We start from the raw sequence: 17,761 nt of genomic DNA, 5'->3' as shown, positions 1-17,761 counted from the left end.
TCTCTCTCCCTCTCTTTCTCTCTCTCTCTCTCTCTCTTTCTCTCTCTTTCTTCTCTCTCTCTCTAATTTGCATCTTGCATCAGCTATAACATTTCAGTCAAGAATGACTTTGAAGTATAGAACCTGGGTGACTAGATTACTGGAAGGAAGGTGTTACCATTAATAGAAATAGAGTACATAGGAGAAGGAATTTTGTTTACATATATATGTGTATATATATATATATATGTAGATACATATATTAAGAGAGAATTAGTTCAATTTTAGGCATATTGAATTTGAAGTGCTGTGGGACTTCAAAGAAGAGATAATATATTAGATGAGTTTTAGGGGGGGGTTATTGAAAGCAGGAGAGGTGATCAGAATCTCCTGTCCATTTTTCTACCTTAAACAAGCAAATGTCTTCAAAATGGGTGATTTTGTGAAAAGTCAACAGCCACACCAGAGAAAATGAAGGAAAGTCTCTGTATAAAACATACATTGAATGAAATTTATTGGACAGATATTTTGTGGGGTCAGTCATTTGGTCCTAGGACTCATGTCAAGTTACAGGGAATATAACTGCTGAGGGTTCACAGATCCTTCCAGGTGAGGGTGTGTTCCTCTAGAACTGCAGGTCTTGGGTTTCATGACTGTTGTTGAGCCCACTGATATAAACAGCAATCATGAGGATTCCCCCTAAAAAAACCTCAGTCCAAAGATGAGAGCTTCTGGGATTCCCTTATATATTAGAAAACCATCTTATCACATGGGCTATGATCTTCTATCATTTTTTACCCTTCTTACTCTGACTTTGACCTTTGTAGCATTTTAACTGGTAGAGAAACAAAGTATTATCTGTTGCCACTGTCTCCATATCTTCTTCAGGCTTTGAGCATTGCAATTTGTTGAGAGGGTATGGAGGGAAAATATGGAGTTGACCTTGTTAATTTATCCTACACTACTTGCATAGAAATGGGGGAGGGCTGCTTTCAAGGACTTGAGTTAGGGGCTGGAAAACTCTCTAGTCCATACTTGACCAGGCTGTAGGACTACTTTCTTATTGAGCAGATAGAACATATTTATGGGGCTATACTTTTTAGGTACAGAAAGCCTGGGCCAGAAGTTCTCTTATAGATCACTCAGGGCTCCTAGCCAATATTTTTATTGGAATGTCTTGATTTGTGAAATGGGCTGACATATATAACACTGGAATTTGGAAGAGGGCACCCCTTACAGGTACCCAACAGGCTGGTGGTGATGTGGGACTGGAGATAAGGAGAGAGATTAGAGCTGAATACATAGATCTTGGAGTCCTCTATGTAGAACCCATAAGGTTCATTTCCCAGAGGTTATAACAACAAACAAGATCACTGATAGATGGTGTAGAGGAGTGGTATTCAAAGGGTATATTGTGGCTCGCTAGTGAGCCCTTGTGAGTGTCAATAGATGTGCTGAGAAATTTTTCCTCATATAGTCAACCAATAGGCATTTATTGAGCACCTACTGTGTGCCAGGCACTGTCCTCATCAATGGGGGTACTAAAAAGGCAAAAGACAGTCTCTGCTCTCAAGGAACTCACAGTCGAATGAGTGAAACAACTATGTACAAACAAACTGTACAGGATAAATTGAACATAATCACCAAAGGGAAGACACTAGCATTAAGGGGGATTGGGGAAAGGTTTCTTGTAGAAGATGGTATTTTAGTGGGGACTTGAAGGAAGCCAGGAGGAGATGAGGAGGGGGAGCATTCCAGGCATGGGGGACAGCTAGTGAAAATGCTCAGAGTTGGGAGATGGAGTGTCTTGTATGAGAAATAGCAAGAGTAGAAGAGTATATGGAAGTAAAGTGCAAGAAGACTTGCACTGTTTAAAGAAGGAGTAGGATATGAAAGACTTTGAATGCTAGACAAAAGGATTTTATATTTGATCCTATGAGAGAAATGATTTATTGGACCCCTATTATATTCCAAACACTATTAATCAGTTCAATGTGATTCCATTGGGGTAATGATTGTTAGCAATTATCAATGATACACTTGTCTACCAATATACATTTATTTAGTTTAGTCAACTAATACTAATATAAGAATGACATATAATAATGTATATTTTACAGATATCATATAGGGATAATTAGATAAGATAGATTCTCTCTTATAGTAGGCCTTAAACTTTAAAACTGGTAAATTCACTGTTCACTATTTATTTACTAGTTATGAAGTTCACTTGCCTAACCACAAGAATGCGGATGACCAAACCCAGCGTGGGTGGGATACCTTGATGTGATATGGAAAGTTACCCGATTTATTTTTGTATCTCTGGACCACCCTCTTGCTCAGCATGAGGAGGGGCCCATCTTATGACCACTTGGTCAGTGGAGATGACCCTTGCCTTGCCTGTCCTGTGACCACCCATGCTAATGTATCATTTCTGGCCCTCCTAGAGGGTCAAAAGCAAGGTCTATTGACCAATGAGACTCTGTATTTTACTTTGCCTCTTCTGAGTTTCTGGGTATCAAGCCCCATAAGAGGAAGGTCCTGGGGAAAGGAGGCATCTCAGGTTGTGAGAAAGATCTGAGGTCCCAGTCATTGAAGGGGTTCAGTTCTTTTAATAAATGGTTAATGGCTCAGATCTCTATCTTAGTAGTTTTCTTGTAGATTGTATAATTTTGGACCCTACACCTGGAGGTGATAAGGAGCTACTGGAGTTCATTGAATAGGGGAGTGACATGGTCAAATCTCTGCTTTAGGAAGATCATTTTGTCAGTGGAATCAAGGTTGGGCTGTAGTAGGGAGAGACTTGAGGCAGGGAAACCAAACACTAGGCTATCACAATAGTCCAGGTATGGGGTAATGAGGACATGTATTAGAGTGGTGGCAGTGTCAGAGGAGAGAAGAAGAAATATATGAAAGATATTATAAAGGTAAAATGGACAGGACTTGGCAACAGATTGAATATAGGAGGTGTAAAGGATTACACCCAAGTTTCAGGCTTGGGGGACTGGGAGGATGGTGGTACCCTTGACTAATAGAGAAGTTCTGAAGAAGATAAAGTCATGAGTTCAGGTTAGGACATACTAAGCTTAAGATGTATATGGGACATCCAATTTGATAGGTTCAATAGGCAATTGGAGATTAGAGACTGGAGATTAGCAGAGAGGTTAGGGTTGGATAAGTAGATGTGAGAATCATCAGCATAGAGAAGATAATTGGGAATCCATGAGAGCTGATGAGATCACCAAGTGAAGTAATATAATGGGAGAAAAAGAAAGGGCTTAGGACAGAACTTTGAGAGATATACACCATTAGCAATTGTGACTTGGATAAAGATCTAGCAAAGGAGAGACTAAGAAAATTGGTTAGGTTAGTTAGTTAGGTAGGAAGTTAGTTAGGTAGGAAGAAAACCAGGATACACTAGAGTAAAACCTGAAGAGAGAATCAAGGAGAAGATTGTGATTTACAGCATCAAGGGCTGCAAAGAGGTTAAGAAACATAATGGTTGAGAAAAGGCCATAAGATTTGGCAATCAAGAAATCGCTGGTAACTTTGAAGAAAATAGTTTTGGTTGAAAGATGAGATTAGAAGACAGACTTTTAAAAAGAGAGCAAGAGGAAAGGAAGTGGAAGCATTGCAGGTATTCTGCATTTAGCCAAAAAAAGAGGACAAATTTGGGACAATAGCTAGTGGAACTAGATGGATCAAATAAGGGTTTTTTGAGAATGGAGGAGACATGAGAATGTTTGTAGGCAGTAGGGAAGCAGCCAATAGATAGGAAGAGATTGAAGATAAAATGAGAGTGGGGATAATGAAGGTGCAATCTGCTGGAGAAGACAAGGTAGAGAGGGATCACTTGTGAAAGTAGAGGGATTGGCCTTGGCAAGGAGAAGGGCTGCCTCTGCGTGTGGGATAGGGCTGAAGGAGAAGATAGTAACAGAAAGCATCTGGGTGATGTGAGATGAAGAGGAAGAGAGAAGAGGGAACTCTTGGCAAATGGTCTCATTTCTTTTTTTTTCAGTGAAATATGAGGCAAGTTCTAAAGCCAAGAGTCTCACACCCTGAGACTTTTGCATTCTACAGTTCCCACTCCCAGGTACAGTTTTCTGCCTGCTCATCCCTGCTTTTCATTAGGAAGGTCATAATGACAGTTTTATCAGCAGAAATTCAAGTTATTGGGGGTAAAGAAAGGTTGGGGTAAGGGGATTCATACACTTGCTAGCTGTGTGACCCTGGGCAAGTCACTTAACCCTGTTTGCCTCAGTTCCTCAGCTGTAAAATGAGTTGGAGAAGGAAATAGCAAAGTGTCTTTGCCAAGAAAACCTCAAATAGGGTCATTAAGAATCAAACAGAACTGAAGTAACTCAACAACAAGAAAAAAAAGTCAAGGGAAGAAAGAATATACAAAAAGAGGAAGTATTTGACAGTGTGACAAATAGGACAAGAACTGAAAAAAAGGCCATTGGATTGAATAGATATCAGTGATACCCTCAGAGAGAGTAGCTTCGGTCGAGTAGTAAAGTTAGAAGCCAGAGTACAAAGGTTTGAGAAACCCTTGAGTGGGATGTGGTGAGAAAGTGAAGATGACTAGTTTAAATAACTTTTTCTAGGAGTTTGCCTGTGAGTGGAAAAAGATGATTCACGATGAGAACCTATATCTCTGAGCCTCAGTTTGTTTTGTTATCTGTAAATTGGGAATAAAAATGCTTGTTCTACCCACCCCATACAGTTGTAAGTCAAGTGCCCTGTGAGCCTTTAGGCACTATATAAGTGTGATTTATAATTCTTATCCCCATTTTATAGATGAGGAAACTGAGGCACAAAGAATAAGTGACAAAACTGAGCTTGGATCAGATCTTCTGGATCCTTGTCTATGGGTCCTGCTCCATCTTGCTGTCTCTCTGCGGCACCATAAGCTACACAGTAGAAATCTAATAGTATAAGACTCCTATGGGTCAAATCAGCAACTTTATGCTTCTCCTGTGTGCCTTCCACTCTAAGCTTCCTGCAATGAGTTCCTCATTGAAGGCTCTCCTGTGCTTGTTGGTTGTGAAGTAAAAGTTCTGGCTTCAGATAGGGATCAGAGAGAGACTATGTGTTGTTCAAGACTCAGTCTAGTTAAAGGAGAGACTAGTCACCAGAATGTAGGCTACAATGACCCACAAAAGAAATGAAAAAATACAGAGGAGTGTATAATGCTGTGTTAGTCTCAAAAGATCCAAATATGATGACAATCATAATGATGATTGATGTTTCTATAGGACCTTGAGGTTTACAAGGCACTTTACATGCATTATCTCATTTGGGTCTCACAACAACGTAGTAAAGTAAGTAGAGCAGCTATTATTCCCCTCATCTTACAAATAAGGAAAATGAGACTCAGGGAGATTAAGTGATTTGCCCATGGTCACATAGGTTATAAGTGTATGAACCTTGGTATTTTTGGTTATAAGCCCAGCATTCTATGTCTCACTGCCTCTCAGACTAAAGCAGTTGCCATTGAATGTGGGCATGTCTATACAGATATGGTGACTTCTAAGATACTATGTACCATGTCGGCTATGATTATCAAGAATAGTCAATAAACTTTAGGCTCCTACGATGTGCCAGGCACCATGCTAAGCACTGGGGAGACAAATACAAAAAAGAAAAACAATGCCTGCACTCAAGGAGCTTACAATCTAACTTGTGGGTGAAGACAACCCACAAAAGAAAGCTGAAAAGGTGGGGGAAAGATGGAGGGTGGAAAGGTACCTGACTCAGGTACAGAAGGCAGAGGAGTCCCAAAGTAGTGCAGCTAGGTGAGAGATGAGGAGATGTCTGTACTTAGCTGAGCTCCCTCCTTAAATGGAGGCTTTGGTGTTCCTGGCTTCACCTTCCAATCAGAGGGGCAGAAGGTGGTGATGAGGTGGAGTCCCAGGACTGATGAGCTTTTTCCAATAATGAACTTCCTGGGGCAGGGCGAGGTCAAAGAAATTGCAAAGTAGTACAGTCAGGTGAAAAATTATTTTTATTTCCTTTCCTCCTCCTGCTCCCACCCCCTCTTTCCCCCTCTCCCACCCAGTAGTAGTAGTAGTAGTTATTGTTTGTCCTTCATTTTTTGAAGAGGACCAATGACATTATGTAATGGGCAATGTCTTGACACATGTGTGAATTTGATTTAAGTGAGGCAGAGCTGTGCAAAGTCATCAGACTCACTCTCTCCTCCAGAGTCATAGGAATCCAGTGGCAAGACAAAATTCAAGATGACTGGTGATGGTCCCAAGTAGTTGTGCATGGAAGGGGTAAAGGGACTCATTTACTTCAGCTTAATTTGCTTTTTCATTTTCTCTGCAGGTGTAATCTACCCCCGATCTCAGAGAAGTACACTGAGGACGTTGGGGCAAAGACTGATGTTGTTACTGTGAACCCCAGCATCATAACAGAGAGGTTAGTCTGAACTTTGTCCTGTGTTTAGCTCTAGAAGGGACCCTAGAAGTCATCCAGTCTAATACCAACCTCCCCCTTCCCCCACCTAGAGAAGATAGGTGACTTGTTTAAGCCCACATAGGTAAGTGTCAGAGGTGGAGTCTGAAATCCAATCCAATAACTCCAGTCAATATTCTCTCTATTGAGAATAATGGAGACCTATATATAATGTTACACCAGAGTATAATGTTACACTTATGATCCTTCTGACTCTTCAAGAATCTTTCAATCTCTTAGACGGGTCATACCTTCAGTTATTATCAGCCATGAAAACTTTAAATAGCACGTAGCACTTGCTCTAGTATCCCAGAACCATAAAATTGCCAACTGGGAAGGGACCCTAAAGATCTAGTCCAATCCCCTCATTTTTATTTATTTATTTATTTATTTATTGCACATTTAGAAGTGTTTTATTACTTCCTTTTTGCATATCTATCATGGTCTACTTCTTCACCATGTCCACTTCCTTACCATGTCCCCTCCCCCAAATCCTTTCTTTTTTTTTTTAATTAATTTATTTTTAGTTTTCAACAATCACTTCCATAAGCTTTTGAGTTCTAAATTTTCTCCCCCTCCCTCCCCAAGATGGCGCGCAATCTGATATAGGCTCTACATGTACATTCCTATTAAACATATTTTTACATTAGTGATGTTGTAAAGAAGAATTAGAACCAATAGGAAGAACCACAAGAAAGAAAAAATAAAATAAAACAGAAGAAAAGAAAGAGCAAATAGTATGCTTCAATCTGCATTCAAACTCTATAGTTCTTTCTCTGGATGTGGACAGCATTTTCCTTCATGAGACTTTTCGGATGTCTTAGATCCTTGCATTGCTGAGAAGGGCTAAGTCTATCAAAGTTAGTAATCGCACAACGTGGCTGTTAGATGTATACAATGTTCTCCTGGTTCTGCTCACTTCACTCAACATCAGTCCATATAAGTTTTTCCAGGTTCTTCTGAAGTCTGTTTGCTCGAATCCTCTCATTTTAAAGAAGGAACCAAAGTAGAGAGGAAGTGACTGGTCCTAGGTCTGACAGATCTGGGACTGAATTAGTAGAAAAGGGACAAAAGGCCTGCTCTCAGAAGTAGGTAGTGGCATTTTAGGAGATATTGGAAAGTGTTGTCTGCTTTATAGCTTTGTTAGGGGCTGGTCTGGCTAACACTGAGATCCTGAAGACAGGTTAAAGATAAATCTCTACTGAAGGGGCCTCCTCTTGACCTCCTCAGCCTTCCTTCTGTCTTTCCTTTCTTTTCCTTACCTTCATTCTTTCCTTTTTTGTTACTTCTCTCCCTTTTCTCTCGTCTTAAGTCATGGACAGGCTGTCCAGCACCAAATAAAAAGCAGGGGTGGAGGGAAATGGTCTTGATTAGGCCTGAAAGTTCAGAGATGATTGCTAATAAGTGTTAGGGACGTGAGTCACAGGATTTCAGAGTTGGAAGGGTCCATCTTAGAGGCCTCTTATCCAGTCTACACCTGAATCAGAATTCCCTCTATGAGACACCTAACAAGAGGCTATCTAGCCTTTGCTTGAAGACTTCCAGTGAGAGGAACCCCATTACTTTCTGAGGCAGCCCATTCCACTTTGGGGTAGTTTTCATTGTTAGGACATATTCCCTTTTATAAAGGTGAAATCTGACTCTAGGGCCAAGCAGAATAAGCCTAATTCATCTTCCATACAACCACCAGTCTCTAGCATTTATTAAATACCTACTAGGTATCAGGATAGCTAGGTGGCTTAGTGGATAGAGTGCTGGGCCTGGGTTCAGAAAGACTCCTCTTTCTGAGTTCAAATCCAGTCTCAGACATTTACAAGCTGTGTGACCCTAGACAAGTCACTCAATCCTGTTTTCTTCTGTTTCCTCATCTGTAAAATGAGCTGGAGAAGAAAATGGCAACCATTTCTGTATTTTTGCCAAGAAAACCCCAAATGGGGTGAGGAAGAGTCGGACTTGACTGAAAAATAGCTAAAAACAAAAACAAGAACAAAAACCCCAACAAGCTATCAGGCACCCTGCTGAGCACTGACCTTCAAATACTTGAATAAGCTATCATGTCCCCAGCTAAGTCCTCTTTGCTCTTGGCTAGACATTCCTATGTCCTTTGAGCCATCCTTGTATGGTAGAACTCCCAGTCCTCTTACCATCTTGTGTGTCTTCTGGGGGTATTCTTTTCTCAAACATGGTGCCCCAGACTGAATATAATACTCCCAGAGTATGAGGAGCTATCCCCTCCCTTATTCTGAACATTGCCTCTACTGATGTACTCTCATCTTTTTGCTTTCCATGGCAAGCATTCTGTTTCTGTGTCCAACTCAATGATGAGAAAACTAAGGCAAACAAGATTAAGTGCCTTACCCAAGGTTACACAGCTAGTAAGTGTCTGAGGCTGTATTTAAACTCAGGTCTTATTGACTCCAGGCCCAGTGCATCTGTTTTGCCACCTATCTGTCCCATGACTAAGATATGGGAGGGATAATTAACATTGTAGATGAAGAAAGTCATCCAAAAAGATCTTAATAGGCTATCACACAGAACAGAGTATTTTTATATTCATCTTTTTAGACGAAACTTCATAGTATCAAATGTGAAGCCCTACATTTGAGTTTTAAAAAGCACCTGTACAAATATAGACTGGAGAGGGAAAGGCTAAACCACAGTTCATGTGAAATCAAGCTTTTAATAAACTGTAAACTCAGCTTGAGTAAATATAGCATAAATAGAGTAAATATAGTGTCTTTGTCAAGAAACCCCCCCAAAAAGAGATCATGAAGAGTTGGACATGACTGAGAAATGATTAAACAACAGCAATCTTTGGCATGCATACCAGATGTGCCTTCAATCACTGACAGTCAGTCAGTCAATAAACATTTATTAAGTGCCAACTATCTGCTGGGCATTTGGCTAAACACTGAGGATACAAAAAAGTGCAAAAGACAGTCCCTGCCCTCGAGTAGCTTACAATCTCATGACAAAACTGTTCATAGTATCACAAGGCCAAGGACAGATCTCTAGAGCACTCTATTAGAAACCTCCCCCCAAGATGACATTGATCCCTTATTGGCCATTCAAAACTATTTAGTAAGGAATTGATACTCAAGTTGATTAGGAAGCTGCTAAGAGAGAGGCCTAGAGGAGTTATACCCTCCATGACTGAAAGAGCTGGCAGGTCTGATTTCTCTGCCATCATGAGTGATTGTTGTGCGATCAAGGGGAATAGGAGAGGGGCCATAGGATGGTATAAGGGTAAATGTTATTTTAATTTTCAAACTAGAGAAGAGAATGGAGTCTTCACACTATAGGTCAGCAAACTTGACTGATTCCCAGCAAAATTCTGGAATGTACTATTAAAGGGATGGTCAATGAACATCTAGAAAAGGCAGTGGTCATCACAAGAAGAGGTCCTGCCAGTTTAAGCTCATTTACTTTTTTTTTTGACAGTTACTAAACTAATAGATAGAGAGGTGACCTCAAAGTCGGGAAGACCTGAGTTCAAGTTCCATTTCTGACACATACTGGTCTGACTATATAGCTCTGGGAAAGTCATTTATCATTTTAGTGCTCTAGACAACTTTCTAAAAACGTGCCAATCTGCTTTGGTGGAGGAAACTTACTCATCTGGGAGTTCTCTAAATAAGGAAAATCACAGGTTTGGTCCTTATCCCTACTAGACTGATAGATACAAAGACTATTGTGGCTACAGTATATCTAGGTTTTAGAATTCTTTCATGCTACCATTGTGGAAAAGATGTAAGATAATATATGATTTGGACACCTAGGTGTTGCAGTGGGTAGAACATCAGGCATGGCATCAGAAAGACTCATTTTCCTAAGTTCAAATCTGGCCTCAGACACTTACTAGCCATGAGACCCTGGGCAAGTCACTTAACCCTGTTTGCCTCGGTTTCCTCATCTGTAAAATGACCTGGAGAAGGAAATGGCAAATAATTCTAGCATCTTTGCCAAGAAAACCCCAAAATGTGGTCATGAAAAGTCAGACACAACTGAAAAACTACCAAGCAAAAGCAAGATACGATATAATACAATAAACATTTATTAAGCACCTACTATATGCCAGGCACTATGCTAAGCTCTGGAGACACAAATAAGAAAAAGAGAGAAAAGTCCCTGCCTTTCAGGAGTTTACCATGTAATAGGAGGAGACAAAACACAAAAGGAAATTAAAAATGGAGGGAGGAGAAAGTACCCAATACAAGGGCATAATGATGATGGAGTTGAATTGAAGGGGTGCAGGTGGTGAGAAAAGAAGAGTTGACTGGGCTTTAAAGCCTCTTTAAATAGAGGCTTTGGCAGACATTTTTTTTACTCCATCTTCTAATCAAAGGGAGAGAGGCAACTGAGGTGTGAATACTAAAGCTGATACAATCTCCCTGGTGATGAGTTTGCTGGTGATGAGTTTTTCCTAGGGGGGAGGGTTTAATGATGATAGAGTTGAACCCAAGGGGTACAGCCAGTGAAAAATGAAAAATGAAAAACAGACAATTAGTGGATTTAGGGACCGGTTGAATGACTAGACTCAAAGAGTAGTCATCAATAGGTCAATTTCTTTTTTGAAGGAGATCTCTAGACAAGGATCTGGCCTCAGTTCTGCACTATTTAACATTTTCATGAATGACTTAGATGACTCGCTTATTAAATTTGCAGCACATGCACATATAGAAGGGATGATGGATGCCTTGGAAGATCTTGACAAGCTATAGAACCTGAAGACAAACTTAAGGACAAAACTGGAACTTCTGACTCCAGGTCCATCCCTAACCTCCCTAATGACTTGCTCCTCTGAGTTCTCAGAGCACTTACTGTTGGCTCCATTCACCATTCATTACCCTATTACCTAGTGTCCTGTTGTTAGGTATATTTTTTAGAGAAGACCTGTGATTTCATTTGTATAGAAATTCACCCTTTTCCAGTTCAGGCAGCACCTGCTCTGTAGGTTAGAGGCTTTGAGAGCTGCCTAGAAATAGGAAATGACTTACCCAGGGTAACACAGCCAGTTTGTGTCAGAGGCAGAACTTAAAATAGGTCTTCCTCATTCTAGGGCCAGTTCTCTACCCGCTCTACCACATTAACTATCTGTGTGAAGTAGAGAAAATAATACCATACACTAGAGGTCAGTGAACTTGACTTTGATTCCCAAAGCTATGAATCAGGAGACCTGGTTTCTAATCTTTTGTACAGGAAGAGAAAAGAGACAATGCCACAAATAAAGAACTCACATTTATGTAGAAACTTAAGATTTGCCAAGTGCTTTCTTTACGGTGATCCTGTGAGATATTATTCCCATTATATAGGTGAGGAAACTGAAGCTCATGGGGACTCTGCCCAGAGATAGATGATTAGTGAGTGTTAGAGCTGGGCCTCATGGGACTTTGGAGATGAGGAAGCCAAGGCTCAGAATAATGAAGTTAATTGCTCCCCATCATACAGCTATTTTAGTAGGATGTAGATTTAGAGCTGGAATTAATTAATCAATCTGTAAACATTTATTAAGTGCTTGCTCTGTGCCAGGCACTGTATTCGGCCTCTAAGAGCTTATATTCAAAAAAGAGAAGGTAAATACATATGAAAGCAGATACAGAATAAATAAGCATTTCTATAAATACAAGTGTCACTAGGAAGGGAGGACACTAGCTGCTGGGAGGAGGAGGGATCATGTAGAAGGTGCAATGTGAGCTGTATCTTGAAGAGAGGGATTTTAGGAGGTGGCGGTGAGGAGGGAGGGCATTCGAGGCGTGAGACCCAGAGAAGGGAGATGCAAGGTCCCTCAAAGACCATCTAACCCAGCCTCTTTATTTGACAGAAAGAAATTGAGACCCAGAGAAGTTAATTGGCCTGCTCAAGGTCACATAGGTAGTAAGCACCAGAGGTGGGGTTTGAACCCAGATTCTCTGGCTCCAAATCCTGGATTTTTCCTGCTGTACCGTGATGTCCTCACTTCTAGTAAGTGGAAGAGCAAGAATTTGCACCTAGATCCCCTTTTTACCATAATACCTCCCCAAAACAGTCTTCTTTACATTATGTCTGTGAGCCAGCCCAAGTCAGCCTGGCTTAATTTATAACCCCCTTGACAAGATCTTACCAGTCTAGAAGGCTGAGCCAAATCGAGGAAGATGAGATATAATTAGGATAAATAAAACATCTAACATGTCCTCAGCTGTTTTCCATCTTGCTTGGCCTCTCTACTCTTGCCCAGGTTCCACAAGCTGGAGAAGTGGAGGCGACCTTTCTACCAGGTGTTGCAGGTCTACGAGAATGCCTCGGTGCTTCTTCCAGCCTTCTACAACACCCGTAATACCGATGTCTCCATCCGGGTCAAGTATGTGCTGGATGACTTTGAGTCCCCACAGGCGGTCTACTATTTCCACCCTCAGTATCTGATCAACGTGTCCCGCTACTGGCTCAACCTTGGTGTGCGTGCCAAGCGCATCAGTACAGGCCTCATCCTGGTGACAGCGGCCCTGGAGCTCTGTGAGGAGGTTCACTTGTTTGGCTTCTGGGCCTTTCCCATGAACCCCTCGGGACTCTTCATCACCCACCACTACTATGACAACGTGAAGCCTCGCCCTGGCTTCCATGCCATGCCATCCGAGATCTTTAACTTTCTCCACCTGCACAGCCGGGGCATCCTCCGAGTCCACACAGGCACCTGCAATTGCTGCTGAGAAGGCAGGCAGCTGGCTGGCCTGTCTTTCCAGCCCTCTCCTCTCTTCTTTCCTTTCAGCATCAGAGGACAGCAGGGAAACATGCTGTGGAGAAGAGAGCCAAGCCCAGCATTCATGCAATAGTTTTTGAAGAGTGGGCCCATATCTGCCAGGGCTTCATACCTCCTGTACTCTAGGATGGGTGGGGAAGAAAATGGGGAAGTGGGGTAAAGCCACCCCTATTGATAAGTGTTAGCCCTCCTTATCCTCGACCCACCCATGTGCCCAGTGGGTAAGTCCCCGGGAGGAAGCTTCCAGCTTGTCCATTGCCTGAGTAAGGAGGGGAGCCCTGGAATAAGCACATTGCTGCTAAATTTTAGCATCTGAGTGAGCACAAGCTGTCATGGCTATTTCACAGTTTCAGAAAATCACTGAAGGGGAGCGTTGCAGGAGTAAGGACTTTAAACATGCGTGGGATTTCTTTCAATGGTTTGCTTTCCTAAATTTTATGATGGGCTTTTAGTGATTTTTCAATATCAATCATAGAGCCATAGAATATCACAGCTCAGTTGGACCTTGGAGATCTTCCCGTCCAACTGTCTCTTTTTATGAGGCAGAAATTGAGGCCTAGAAAAGGTGACCTTGTTCAAGGTCACCTAACCAGACCGACTTCGCTCTTTTGCCATAGTAGGATCTGGTTCAGGGCTTACCTGTTAGATAGGCTCTTTGACTAAATGGATATTTTTGTTTGTTTGTTGTTTTCTTCTATAACTAAACAAAAACTTTATTTTCTTCTCAGTGCCTACAGGCTTAACTTTGGTTTGAAATATGAGAAAGGAAATAAGCCAGCTCAGCCAACTAAACTAAGATTTCCAAGGCCAGTGTTACAAACTCATCAAGAGCATAACAGCTCATTTTCTCATCTGCCTTCTTGTTCTTAGCTCCATTTCAGCTGGGGGATATATATTAGATATATTTGGATGCCTTGGAGGGTCAACTACCATGGCTCTAAAGTGAACAGTTGAATGCCTCCAGACCCTAAGGAACCTGACCTAATATGGGCTGCCTTGGTGGGAGGACTTAGTCCTGTCTGTCAGACACCAGCATTATTAACACATCTTTGGGGTCTTGCTAAAGGAAAAGGAAGAAATCCTAAAGACTGATTCCCCACTCTTTCAGATTAATGATCTTCATGGAACAGATTCAGAGGGTGTGAGCTATGGATAATGGAGCCTGGAGGAAGTTAACTATGCTTGCATCCAGTCTAGAGTATGTAAACATAATGTTGCCTCCTGCCTATGACTTGTACCATTCCTCCCTCCTCCCTCTCCCCTGCCCCCTTTGGGGTTGCTGTATATGGCAGACCCCTTGTCAATTGCCTTAGAACTTAGATACCCCATCATGGACTTGTAGAATGTCAGAGCTGGAAGGGACCTTAGAGCTTGACTCCCTCATTTAACAGAAGAATCAACTCGAGGCCCAGAGAGGGCTAGTGATTTCCTCAGGGTCACACAGCTGGGAAGTGGTGGATTCTACACTAGAATCCAGCTCTGGTTGCTTTCTTTAGTGAAGCCTCTGGCCCTTTCATCACTGCTAGTGACTCACAGTCCTGGGTCTGTGTGTTCTTCCTCTCTATATGTCCTTTCTGGCCAAATTTAAACCCTGCATCTTGGAGAAGGATTTTCAGAGATCTCCCCTCTATCCTGGCTGTCCTTGAAATCCTCCTGCCCTATATTTTGCAGAGGGGGCTGCTCCTTCTTTAATGAGACCCCAGATACCGCACCTGCTCTCTGGGCAATATTTATGCCAAGAATAAGAAAAGGTAAGGCCTTGCATTTGTACAGGGATTTATGCTTTTCAAAGTTCTTTCACATCTCTTCAGGGCTGCCCCTAGAATACAAAGAATTGGGGTGATGGCCCTGGGTTCTGTGCTTTGAGGGTCTCCGTGGCTCCAGGGACCAGGTGGCTGGGCAGTGTTTCAGGGAGGCACCTAGTAGGGGAGGAAAGACCTGGCCAACCTTGCCATCTGGTGCTTTAAAACACCTGAGGCTCCTAATCATCCCGCCATCTATGAACCACTTCCTTCCCCATCTAGCACCATGGTGAGCTGGGGCTAGATGTCTGTCCCCACTCCTCCCTAAGGCTGCATGGCTTCCTTTTGTGACATTTCTTATCCCTTTTCTCTTCAACAATGCCCTTGATGGCCACTGTAATCCGATTTCACTTGTATATAAATACTGGAGGAAGGGAGAGTCCACATATATGATTTGCCTGAGGCTGTATCTGTCTAGGAATATAGCTCTCTGTTCATTGTATAACTTTGTTACTGAAACAATATTGTGAGTTAGGTACAGTGGGTATTATTATCCTAATTTGACAGATGGGAAAACTGAGGTTAAGTGACTTCCTCAATTCTGACATTTTGCAACGGGCATGATTGGTACTGAATGATGGTAACTTCATTTCGGAATGCTGGCCTTTGGAATATTGAGTTGCTTATAACATCTATCACTGAGAGCTGATTAGGGCCAAGGATGGGTGGTCAGGGCAGGGGATGAGACATAGCTCTTCCACTATACTATGTATGATGGCAGCTTTGCTTTAGAGACAAATGAGAGGACTAAACATTTGAGGGCAGGGATTTTCCTTAACCCAAATGATGTGATAACAGTCAGACAGAAGCCCGATTCTATTTTTACCATGCTTGATAATGGAAGTGAGAAAGAGCTTAACCAAGAATTGCATGTACCATTCTTTAGCTATGAGTATATGGTACCTAATTAGCCACCAACTGGGCATAGGTTTAGAATCATTTTCTTCCCCCAGTAGCAGGGGATAGGGTTTACAGTGAACCATCCACACTCTCTCTGACCAGTAGCACACTCTTGTGTGATGGTGAGCCAAGATTAGAGATCAATCTGTGGCCAAGGTCGAAGTCAATTTGTGACCCTTAGGTATGGGTGCAATCTGGACGGAGCTGGAGACGCGATCAGAATAACACTTGCCTTCACCTAAGAGGTGTGGTTAAGAGCAAGGTTGGCTGCAACTTTCTAGACATGACTGTTCTAATACTAGCTACCAAGAAAACATCAGAGCCTGGGTTTACCTGTGGAGTCCCAGAGACCAGGCTTGCCCTGCCCTTATTGCAGGCTCACTGAAAGAATGCAACATTTAGCGCAATGAGGCTTTTTATACTTTTTTACTCCCCCCTCCTCTGTACTTAAATAATAGTAATACTATTAACCATTCAGTGACTGAGAGGCACTGTGGCTTAGTGGATAGATAACTGACCTTAGAGTCAAGACTCTGGTTCACGCCCTTCCTCTTCAACATACTGACTGTGTGACCATGCGGTGAGTCACTTAATCTCTTAGTGCTCCAAGAAACTCTCTGAGACTCAAAGTTGAAGAACAGTCACCAATCTGCATTTGGGAGGAATTCTTTACACCAATGAGGTCAAAGGTCCAGACCCCACACACACACACAGTCAGTAATTACTAAGATTTATATAATGAATGGAAGTCACTATATTAAACAAACACTCTTTAAAGAAATTCTGGGTACAAGTTAGGAGGAGTTTCACGACTTGAAGTTATCAGTAACAGTTCTAATTCTGGCCTTCCTTTTTTTACTCTGAGGAAAAACTTCCAGCTTTCTCCTACTCATTTCAAAAACCCAGAACCCCAGGGCCCTTGGCCAGTCTGTGGCCTCCTGGCATGCCGCTGCTGCATGGAAGATTGCTTCACACAGAAGGCTAGCCTGTACTCCGTTCTCTGGTAGGAGGGAGAACTTTGAGCTAACCTCAGCAGTCCTTATACCATCTTGTCCTATACCCACTTCGTTGTACCTCTTCTTCCAAAGAAAACTGAAGGGGGAGAAAAAAGGTGAAGAGAAGTATGGGGTAGTGACTTTGGTCTTGGTGCCAATTTTGTTGTTCAATTGTGTATGACTCTTTGTGACTCCATTTGAGGTTTTCTTGTCAAAGATACTGGGGGGGTTTGCCATTTCCTTCTCCAGCTCATTTTATAGATGAGGAAACTGAGGCAACAGGGTTAAGTTCCTTGCCCAGGGTCACACAGCTAGTGTCTGTGACCAGATTTGAACTCATAAACATGAGTCTTCCTGACTCCAGGCCCAGCACTCTATTCACTGTGCCACCTAGTTGCCCCTTGGTGCATTGGCTATCTTTTTGTCCTCCTAATCAAGGGGCTACTTTTCAGAGTCAGCCCAAGGTCTGAATAAGAACCAATCTGGTAGGTTATGGGTCTACTCTAGGAAAAACCTCAAGTGGTGTGGGGATCTATCTATGAGGGTTGCTCCTTTCCTAGCTAGAGGTATTTCCCCTTGCAGTCTGTACCAAGGAGTGTTTACAGAGAAGCTCTGATCCAGAGTTATATATGGTACATAGTAGGTACTTAATAAATGTTTATTGACTGATTGATTGATCTACCCAGGAGTAAAACCTAGGACTCGGGCTTCATTAGTGTGATATTCTGAAACATTGATCTGTCTTCTCACTAAACAACCTGTGTTTGTTAGACACCTACTATGTGCCAAGCACTGTACCAGGCACTGGGGATCCAAAAAAGAAAATATAGAAAAATAGAAAATAGAATAAAAATAGAAAAGTGAGACAGTGCCTGCCCTCAAGAAGTTTA

At 42.1% G+C, this 17,761-nt stretch overlaps 1 protein-coding gene across 3 annotated transcripts in view; it reads left to right on the top strand.

Annotated features, from left to right (window-relative positions):
* ST8SIA5 (ST8 alpha-N-acetyl-neuraminide alpha-2,8-sialyltransferase 5) overlaps nt 1-13,124 on the top strand; it is a 130,156-nt gene extending 117,032 nt beyond the window's left edge. For all 3 annotated transcript variants that reach the window (XM_027868728.1, XM_027868727.1, XM_027868726.1), the window contains 2 exons: nt 6,313-6,405; nt 12,656-13,124. In XM_027868728.1, the coding sequence (XP_027724529.1) occupies nt 6,313-6,405; nt 12,656-13,124 (562 nt within the window). The remainder of the gene's footprint in view (nt 1-6,312; nt 6,406-12,655) is intronic.
* The last annotated feature ends 4,637 nt before the right edge of the window (nt 13,125-17,761 follow it).

The sequence above is a fragment of the Vombatus ursinus genome, unplaced genomic scaffold (genome assembly GCF_900497805.2).
Source record: "Vombatus ursinus unplaced genomic scaffold, bare-nosed wombat genome assembly UNPS02014791.1, whole genome shotgun sequence".
Lineage (NCBI taxonomy): Eukaryota > Metazoa > Chordata > Mammalia > Diprotodontia > Vombatidae > Vombatus > Vombatus ursinus.
The sequence above is the reverse complement of the archived record's forward strand: the minus strand, read 5'-3'. Positions and strand labels throughout refer to the sequence as shown.